The 11,324-nt window shown below is 31.3% G+C and overlaps 1 protein-coding gene across 1 annotated transcript; it reads left to right on the top strand.

Moving 5' to 3' along the window:
• Window positions 1-5,383: 5,383 nt before the first annotated feature.
• Window positions 5,384-10,940, top strand: LOC148302583 (uncharacterized). The gene is made up of 3 exons (XM_088271389.1): window positions 5,384-5,451; window positions 6,758-7,291; window positions 9,325-10,940. The coding sequence occupies exons 1-3, from the start codon at window positions 5,440-5,442 to the stop codon at window positions 9,580-9,582; spliced, it is 804 nt and encodes a 267-aa protein (XP_088127515.1). The 5' UTR covers window positions 5,384-5,439; the 3' UTR covers window positions 9,583-10,940.
• The last annotated feature ends 384 nt before the right edge of the window (window positions 10,941-11,324 follow it).

The following is an 11,324-nucleotide window of genomic DNA, read 5'->3' on the forward strand; positions in this document are numbered from 1 at the left end:
TTAAAACAATAAAAAATCATTAAATCGCACCAAAACGTAAAATTTTACAAGCCAGAATTCCTGATTACTTATAATCATTTATAATGGAAATGTAACGTTTTGGTGAGGCCCTCCACAAATAGAGTTAGTGACCGAGACCCCGACCGCCCGGGCGCCGCGCGCCGGGTGAGAACAACATACTCGTATGTAGGCATAAGCAATCCAGTTTTTGCCTTGCATAACATACGAGCACCAACTCAAGATGTTTTTTATGCAAACACAATCAAAAGAAAGTGAACTTCATAACGTCTCATAAACTTGTTACAATATTACACTAATGTAATGTAGTTTGTTTTATTTGCTATATTTATGTACTTATAGAAAGGGAGACAGAATAATTTGATAAGATAATATATAAATACGAAATATAAATGTTTGAGAACCATAGCTGATCATTTATCATAGCAATTAAAATATATTTCAAACTGTAGGATGGTAAACATTACGCTGGTGTATAAAATGATCACTTAAGCCAGCAGATGACAATTCAGAAACTCTATGAATGCCCAAAGACTTCCATATTTCTATCTCTTTCCTTCTCTTCAAAGTAGGTTATTTTTAATATCCGGATTTTTGAACAATGATTTGTACATACTCAAAATATTATGTATAAAATAACTAAAATATTATCTCAAAAAAAATAAGATTTAAAATTTATAGCATGTTTTCAAGCGCCTTATACCTATCATAAACAAGATCCAATTTGAAAAATATATAATCTACCAAAAATTACAGTACCTTGTATCACTATATTTTTAGTTAAACAAGTTTAGTTAAAAGAGAATTTTTAAAATGTCTTCTTTTTAAGTTGAGTTATTGGCATGTCCATGGACAGCTAGACGCACCAATGAGTCCATTCGCCAGGAACTACGCTTGGATGGCTTGACTCTGGCCAATATCTGTACCCGACGGATTCTCCAGTTCTTTGGACACGTTGCGCATGGCAACGAGGATAGCCTGGAACGACTAGTTGTGATCGGTAGCCTGGAGGGAAAGAGAGGGAGAGGAAGATCCCCACACGATGGACCGATCAAATTAAGGCAGCAGCAGGCACCTCAGTGGTTGGAGCGCTACGTGCAGCGCAGTCAAGGGATAACTGGAGAAGAGTCATTGCTTCTGCAAGGGTCACAGCCCTCAGCAATGAGGATTAAGACGGAGAAGTATTGGCATATTGTACATAAAAAATATAAAAACATAGTTAGATTGACAATGATAAAAGGCAATTTATTAATTCCCATATACTTATGTTATGAATAGAACTGTTGTATATTATATAAGAGAAAAAAAAAGAGACTGAGGGTGGGTGTGAGTGAGTATTTATATTTTAGGAAAGTCATTGCATTTACAATCGCAAAGATGTTAAGTTTATAATGATTGAATTTAAGGCAAAAATCGATGAGAAAAGGAAGTGTAAATTGGTAAGAAATAGAAAGGAGCTGTGGGAATGTTGAGACGCAGAAAGTGATTGGATTCACAGTCTATGATTGAAAAATACATTAGATGGTTGAATTGAGTGTAGTTATGTCTTGTGTATACAGTACTACGCTACTTACTCGACATTTCTTTTGTAACGTAAAAGCCTTTCCAATTGAATTCGTCATTAACCAAACATATGATAAACTGTTTTACCAGTAGCGCCACACCTAGCCGTAACAAGTACTATTATAACGCCTAAACACTTGTGGTTAAAGAACGATCAATCATAGATACAAAACGATATTAAACAGAAAAATAAAAAGTGACAATTCACCACATTTAGATGGAATTACGCGCGTATTCATAATTACCTTCATAATTTGCCTTCTCACCATATGTATGTATGTATATTTAACATAATACTGGTATATGTACAGTAAATTCTCGATATTACGGACTAATTGGAGTGAGGGGGTGTCTGTTAAAGCCGAAATTCGTTATATGAAAATAGATTTAAAATAAATGGATAAACTTTTTTTTTCACATACGAACATTGTATTTAGATTTACATAAAAACAATACAAAACACAAACAAAATTCTATTTATTGTCTTCAGACACTCGCCTTGAAGTGACTTTGCTGTTCGATATCGACGCGCTTGCTTTCGGTTATCCTGTCTATAAAAAAGGGGATCAAGTTAAGTTTGCACTTTTAAAGTTTTGAGACATAATTTGTGATTATGTGAATTTAAGCATGAATTTAAAATATTAATATGACGTTTTTAATTTTTGTACATTTGACCGGATTTTTTGTCTGTCACATTCGTTTCATAGAGATCCGTTATGTCGAGGTTTTACCACACACAATTTTGACTAAACTAATATTTTGTACAAAACGTACCTACATTTAATACTTATTTACTTATTTGTTCAATACAAGATCTGGATCTCTATTGATTAACGAAGTGTGCTTTTTCATGCAGGTATCAAATTTTTGATATTACAAACGTTAATAGTTCAACTTTTCAAGGTTCAAACTATTAAAAGTTAAACCGCTTTGGATTTTTGCACCAAGTGCAAAAGACACTTCAGGAAACGATCGTATCAAATTTCTACTCATTCTCAAATAATATTATAATAAATAGTAACAAGTATACATACAACTAGTGTAGAGGTTTATACTATATTAGTGCATATATGCTACTTTAAAAAAAATATCCATTTTTTATAGGTATAAAGTGATCACTTAAGCCAACCTAATGCTTAGACTTCCATCGTCCTTCATATAACAAAACAATTGATTCTTCATCTCAGTTGAGACAATAAAATAAATCAAAATAAAAAACCTTAACAGTAACCATACATTTATGTAAGTACTCATGCGAAATGTTCAATTTTAAATGTTACTTAGGTAAATGGGTAGGTGGGTGATGTAACGCAATAGTGACCCTCGTCAGAGTGAAACAGCTGATCAATCTTTCTATCACTTTCACAGGCTTAGGGCTTGAACATTTTATGTTTCCCTAATACAAAGGCAAAACTACATATATGCATGTATTATATGTAGTTGCGTCCTATACATTACGAATATGAATCTAACAAGTGTGTGTGTATATATATATATATATATATATATATATATATATATATATATATATATATATATATATATATATATATATATATATATATATATATATATATATATATATATATATATATATATATATATATATATATATATATATATATATATATATATATATATATATATATATACATATATATATATGTATATATATGTATATAAATAATTAATGTTGAATATATGAATTCAAATTTACATATTGTTTAATTTTTCTCTTTTCAAGTTATTTTCAATATTTTCTATTGATTACTATAAAATATATGTTTTGGGTAGAGATGAATTTTTTTCACCTTCTCTCCAACCCTTATCTACCATAAAACCTTGTTGAAATATTTGCTGCTAATCCCTGTATGTACGAGTACCAACAAATCGTTTCATTTATCACACTACTTACGGTCAAAAATTATATTCTATTGTAGAATATTGTTGTTGTTTTCTATTTTTTTATCTGCCTACGAATATTATAATCGACTCTTATTACGTATGCATTATTTAGAGAATTGAGCTCACAGTACTGGTAGATAGTATTATCGAGTGGTCTGATCAAAAGAAAGGACCAGTTATAATTTGAATTCGGTTGGGAAAGTGGAACCTTATGCAAACCAGTTTTTGGAGAACTTCCGAAATTTGTTTTGATAAACCGATCAAACTTTGACGTCTGTTGAGGAGAGAAAATAACTTTTTTATTGTAATGTATTAATCCTACCTATTTATACATGCTATTAAGTTTTGTTTTATTATATTACCAAGTAAAAATATACAGATCATTCAGACGATAACAGATGCTTAATAAAAAAAGGCCTGAAATGAAAAGAATATCTTATTTAAAATTATAGTCCGCAGATAGATTAAAAAGTTATAAGTAGTACCTATATGTACAGAAAATCCATCCACTGCGATTATTAGTTTAAAATTAAACGATCAATAGTTTAAATAAAACGTTTGGAATTCATAATACAGCTGACTCTCGAATAACTGGGATCGTACCAACTGAGAAATGAACTATCCGGGATTTTTCGGGCTTTGAAAATCACTGAAACAGCAGGTCCCAAAATTATCGAAAACCAATTATTTACGTTTCAATAATGGTCAGGTATATGATCGAGTGTGTCAACTATTATTTTCATGTCGTTTAAAAATAATGCTTTTTTACATTATTTGACTTATTTTAGATTACAGTTTACTCTTCAGTCAAAATAATTGTATTTTTTTGTATATCTCGTTGATATTTATAAAGCAATTATTTGGGATATTAATTTGCCACCTATTCGGATAAATTCAAACTGCACATCAAATCCTGTTCTAAAATAAATAATTAATAATACATTATAACTATTTACCAACCGTTTATTAACCATCAACTTTTACCAACTTTTTTATGTATTAATATTTTTTAATTTTTAACTAATAACTGTGCTAATGATTTTCGTAGCATTTTTAGTATTGTACGTTAAAAGCAATTTTTAGGGGCGTTTCGAAAATCCAGGGTTATTTTGTATGTAGGATACCATGTAAGCGCATATTGGCCGAACGCACAAGTCACATCTAACAAATATGAAAGTGCATTTATTGTCCGTTAGTTTAAAAAAAAACTATTATTATAACATGTTTGAAAATTTTAACCAATTATCGAGTCCATCAAGGAAAACTAGTTTATTTTTATTTTATTTTACAAGATCGCTTCTTTCTCCGATGACGCAACATTATCTTCATAAAAACACAACAAAACCTTCCAATTTGCTTTCATCTCCGTTTGAGAATGCATTTCTTTATAGCTCTGGTTCACAATAAAGTGCAGTTATTTAAAAATAATAATATTTAAAATTCAGTATTCTTATTACTTCGGCAGAATTAATAATTTCTCTTCCTTTCATTATATTATGTCACAACCTCGTGCATTCTCTTCTCTCTACATCTATAATACACGAATACGAACTTTTCACGAGTGACACGAGATAAACCGAAAAATTTCGTCTTTGATTCCATTGAACTTGCTCTAGTATTAACGATCTACGCTTCGAAACTAGACGAATACCCTAAAAAACACGACACAGAAGTTGAAACAACCTAAAAAAGGTTGATTTGATATCTTTGTAATGTTTCTGAGCTCGTTGCTTCGGTTTGTTTGTTTCTATCCGTTGGTTCGGCTTTACTTTCGATTTCTGCAATCCGCTGTTCCGGAGTGCCCGAACTGGTGACGTCAAGGAATTGAGAGTAAGTCAGTGTTACAGCAATGCGGACGGAGTATAAAGAGCCAAGGTTGTGTTGAGCAGCCACACTCTTCAGTGGACGAGCGAGGACTTCGCATTACTCCTCAGTACCTCAAGTGAGAGCGCGATGGCCTTCAAGGTACTCATTCCATTAATCAGATAAACTTTTGTTGTGAAAAAAACGGGAGATTTTTTTATAAAAAAACTTTATTAATTAAAGCACAAAGGAAGCGATCATTGCCATCCCATAACAAATCATTTTTAAGCTCCGTGGATATCTAATACAGAAATATGATTACCGTCATGGACTGGGTTTCATATACGATATTCAAGATGTCGTAAATGATTCATATAACTGTATATTTTTCAAATACAATTTAAGTTTACGACACTATTTTTTATGGAGTGCAGTTATCAGATTATCATTTTTTTTTCAATCAATGAAATGTATCAATTTGTTCAAAATTTACTCTGTATCGAAACTATTTATCGAGTATTTTTTCACCATAGATTTTTGTACAACACTAATAAATACAAAAGTTCGTGACTGACACCAAAATGCTGTTTAACTAAAATAAAATTAATTTTCTTAATTAACCCTAACTTAATATTTAATTAATAATTTTAACGTTTAATTTTTTTAAATAAATCATCAAAGAAAAAAATAAAAAAAGACTTACTCAATTGTTAAAGGCATGAAATAAATAGCACAAAATAAATTTATGTATTATTATTACAAAGACATACTAAATTCGTGCGAATATAATCTCGCTGGTCTTGACAAGCAAATTAGTGATGGTGTTTTGCGTTGGGGCTGTTTGATGGATGAGCTAATTTCGGAAGAAAGAAAAAAACTATTCCTTTTCATAGTCATGTAACGCATTAACACAGTATACGGTAATTACATACTAGAAAAACATTTTTAGCTAACGTATTTTTTAAAGAACATTTTAAGCGTGTTCGAAAATCCTGTATTTAACCTCACGAGGGGTTTCAGCTCTGAATTTTATACGTAAAATGTGATTTTTTTTCTGTCGAATGTAATATATACAACTTCCAGCAATTTAAATAATATTTTTCTTCAATCAGTATGGTTAAAATGGTAATTAACAGGACTCTGCTGAGTGCTGTTAATAAAAAAATCAAACCCTTTTTTTTGTATATGTTGAAATATAAATATTTTTTGTGTAAAAAAAGCTTTTCGAAGCTTTAATAAAACGATTTATCTCTATGTTCACTATGTTTTTATGAAGTTATATGGTATGTACAATATTTTAGTACAACTCTGGAAACTCTTCTCATAAAAAAATACTCCTCCATTGTTTATTAGGACATTTCAACGAAACAATGATACCTCCAAATCCATCAATATGGATACCAAAAATTCACTAGAGATGGCGTTATATAACAGGCATATGTTCTTATTTGTGAATTACCTTTTCCAGATCATTTTAATCACCGCCCTCGTTGGCTTCGCGAGTGCCGCTATCAGGCAGCAGTCTGCAGCGACTCCCAGTCAGATTGCCTTCGCCGAATCCCAGGAGTATGACCAGACCGGTCCCGGTGCCAAGTCCCAACCTCAAACCTTTAACCAGTACTCCCAACAGCCGCAAGTCTATAACACCGTTCCTCAAGAGCTCGTCCAACAGCCATTCCAAGTACAAGGATTCCAACAGCAATACCAACCCCAGGTTTATCAGCCCGAAGTGGCTTATTCGGGAATTCAGCAATCTGGTCCTTCCCAGTTCGCGTATTCGCAGCCAGCTCAGCAGCAGTATGTGCAACAACCGCAGGTTGTGCAACATCAGCCGCAGGTCGTTCAGCATCAACCACAGTTCACGTACTCTGCTCCGAGCCAACTGAACTACGCTCCATCTCCCCAAGCACCTTTGGTGTACCAATCTCAGGTCTTGAAAAGCTCTCCTCCGAGGTCTCAGCAAGAGTATGTGGCTCCTCAACAGTATTCCTTCAATACCCAGGTAATTTATAACCCATATTTTTTTCATTTTCAAAATAGCAGTAACGATAAGCGTGTTTTTATGTCTTGGGTTCTCTAATTAAATTTAACGCTATTCCTGGTTTGATCCTGATTATGCTGGACAGTAAATTTAATGGAAATGGTGTTAAAAATGACAAAAAAAAATTGCATCGCGCCTCGAGTTGCTGGTCTCTCCTGAACAAATAAGAATTGTTTTGAGTTAATGTATTGTAGATGATAGACACTGTACATCATATCGAAAGCAATTAATGACACCTGGGAAAAATTATTTTTTCTAACGGACACCGGGATATTTTTTTAGACCATAGACATACCATGATTCGAATTCCAATTATTATTTAAAGAACTTGTTATGATTCATGCACATTTATGTTTATATGTCTGACTTCCACCTGGAATATATTAAACTTATGGCTATTATCTTTTACATTATACGGCTTTTTATAAAAAACAAAAAATTCCGTTTATAATTCATATCTTTTGTCCGATATATATTTTTTTGGTGTGGTATATTTGATATCTACTCTTACCATAATGACATAAAGCGGTTTGATATAATTGTTACATGCCAAAATTAATTATTATTATCGTATTAAGGAGAAAAATAATAGGACTAGTTGGCAATGAAATAGTTCAATATTTTTTGCAACGCTCGTTTCCTGCCTTTCTGTAACTTTATACTCGAGCCTAACTTTGTCTCGGAAAATAGTCTCGTATTTTGCTTATGTTTTTTCTAGCTAGGTATTTTGGTGATAAATTTGTAAATAAGAATATCGAATAAATATCGATTCGTTCTATAGTCAGTCAAGATTAAAAAGGTTGTTGACTTTTTTTAAAAAAATAGTAATTATTATGTAAAAACTAGTAAAATGTATAAAAAAACTTTTGGTTGGTAATAAAAGATATTGTAAGTTCAGTAATACAAAGGAACGCAATTTATATTATACACGGATTTAAAAAGCTTGTCCTTGAAGTATGATATAATACGTCAAGTATTTTTTTAGTTCTATGAGTATTTTGAGATACGGCGTTATAAGCACAAACATTTTTTTAACTCTGGTTAAATTTTAGTCTAATTGACTTCCGAATTGATACGTTTTTGTATGAATCATTGTATAATAACAAACCAAAAATATTTATTTGATTAAATTCTTTCAATTTGGAAACCGATCCTAATGTGAAAAAAAACTCACGTATAAAAGTGGATAACGATTATTTTTAACATAATAAAAAAAGTCAAAAATCGAAAACCTTTTGACACTTGTCTTCGATCTGTCAATGTGCCATCAATTCCCGTGGAATATAGCGTAGGTTTTGAGTACGATTAATATTTTTAAATTATAAAACTATATTTTTTCATCTTATGTTGATCTAATAACAAATAAACCAAACAATTACTTGCAGTGAAAACAAAAATAAATAATAAAAGAATTCATGAACTAGCAAAGCAAAAAGAAAGTACAAAAATTTTGGATTTATTATAAATTTCTACTTGTTATTATTGAACGATTTTTTTTTAAACGTAACGAAATGTGTTGTGTTTATATTTATTTGAAGCACATACCATACCGAGGGACGGTAATTTACATTGAAAAATTATGATTTTAACTAGATGTGGGTAAGATACGTGTGAGAACGGTCCTGATATTTTATTGTGTGGACTTTTCGTTTCAATGAAACTACATATTAACAGGATTTGTGGATGCGGGTAAAAATGACCAAAGAACAAGAAATTAAATGAATCTCGTAAGATTTAATGTTAAAACTCTAAGAATGCACTTTAATATCATTTTGATTAAAATACAAAAAAAAATTGGTACCAAATTCATTTTTTATAGTTTTTTTCAAAACCATGATCGTTTTAGTCCTGTTAACCATGATTTAGTTTTGTTGGAACGACACCTGTTCCCATCAAGATTTGTTGGAGGAACTTTGAATTTTTGACTACATTTATGACTACATTTTCTAGGATGACTTTGAATTTTTGACTACATTTATGACTACATTTTCTAGGATGCTCTCTCCGCTGACAAGCTCCAGTACTCCCAGGACTTCAACAGCTTCTCAGGCCAGCCCCAGGGAGCCAAGATCATCTACCAGCAGCCGCAGTACGTGGCTCCCGTCGTCAGGAGCAAGTTCGCCCAGCCCGCCAAGTCCGGCGGTCAGCAGTTCTACACGGCTCCGGTCAAGTCCGGCATCCAGTCTGCCTTCCCGGGCCAACTGTCCAAGTACCAAGGACCAGCTCTCCAACAGTATTCCTTCAGCCACTAAAAATTAAACACCTTCGATACATTATATGATGCTGTGATTGGCTTAGCAAAAATCTTTGTGTCTATTGGAGTCATTCTGGGTCACTTTGTCTGACCTTGTGTCACTTATATTACCAGCCAGCTCTTGTTCATAACTTCTTTGTCAACAACTTCTTCTTCTTCTTCTTCTTCTTATAGATCGTTGGGATCTGTCAAAAACTATTTTCAAATTACGTATTTTAAACTGCTATAAGTCAAAATGGGACTTGAAATGAATTTGAATTTTGAATGAATCCGATCGAGATCAGTGGTAGTTTAAATATACAAATCGATTCTGAGATGGTTCAACCCTACTCTGCTACAACTTGGATCCTATTTTTAAACAAAAGCCGCTCAGCCTCACTTGGTATTAACACTAAATTGAGTTGGCTTATCTTGTTAGTTCGTTTTTAATTAACTTGTATTTTATGAAAAAAAAAAAAACATGAGCTACTTTAACATTTGAGATTAAGTAGACCAAAACTGCTATTTTTTTTTTAAACGATTAATTTTTTTGAAATTTAAAGTTAAAATTATGCATCTTGATCTGGTTGGACCGTAATTTCTACCTCTGAGCAATGTGGTATTAGTTACGCAACTCAACTTGGTGATTATGAAACAAACGTAATATACAATAATTTGATATAATTAACCGGTGTATAAATTCCACTAGTTGATTACCGTTTAAAGTATGGCAAACGACCAAATTAAATTCGTACGTTGATATACAATTTTTGCACACGTGCTTAAACAACATGTCCAATCGTTAAAAATTTTCTGAATGTACGAAAAATATTTATCGCATCGATACTTTTACATGATTTTCAGCACCCATGAGTGCTAGGTGTATTTTTTTATATTTCTATTCTTATATAGTACCTACTTTATTTATTTAATTTTTTACTGCACGAACTTCCTCTAGTAATTTTCCACTTCCATTCGTAGATATTTAGATACCTGTGCCATCTTTCTCAGCTCCTTTTCCTATTTTCAATTTCTATCCTTGTTTTCTTTAGAAGTGTAACAACTTTACTTTTTCTAATGTACATTAACTACCTCTATCGTATCTTATAACTTCATACTACTTTCTATAATTTACATATTTAATTTGAAATACATTTTTATAATTTTATAAATTATGAAAATCTATTTCGAATGTATGTACTTATATAAGATTGTGAACTTAGCTATTTAACTATATCTATTTTAAAATCTCTGTTATTTTCTTATTTCATTTTTTCAATCTTGTGGAATATGTACTTATATAATTATGAATATGTATAGTTTTATACGACTGTGATCATAAATAAATAATAAATAAAACCTTTTATATAAAAAAAATACTTTTTTTAAACTTATTGCAAATCAAACGCTGTTTTTAAAAATATGATATGATTTTTAAATCATGAGAGTCTAGAGTGAAATTTAATCATTATCATTAAAGGGAGTATTTTTTAAATTTAAATTTCTATAATTTATCAAGAGTCCTTTTTTATTTTGATTCACGTGGATACGCAATATATAAGCAATGAATCAAATTTAAAGATTAAGCATAATTATGTTTTGAATATTGAAAGCATTAACTTTGTGGATCATATTGATATATTATTTTGAGAAATAAAAATACTTTGTGTTCTTATCCACTCACATTTTTACTAACCAACTAGTTTCGGCAACAACCTGTTGCCCTCTTCAGGGTTTAATTTATTAATAAATTAAACCCTG

Source organism: Brachycentrus maculatus, unplaced genomic scaffold, assembly GCF_059751285.1.
Source record: "Brachycentrus maculatus isolate JH-2025_06_01 unplaced genomic scaffold, ASM5975128v1 h1tg000439l, whole genome shotgun sequence".
Taxonomy (NCBI): domain Eukaryota; kingdom Metazoa; phylum Arthropoda; class Insecta; order Trichoptera; family Brachycentridae; genus Brachycentrus; species Brachycentrus maculatus.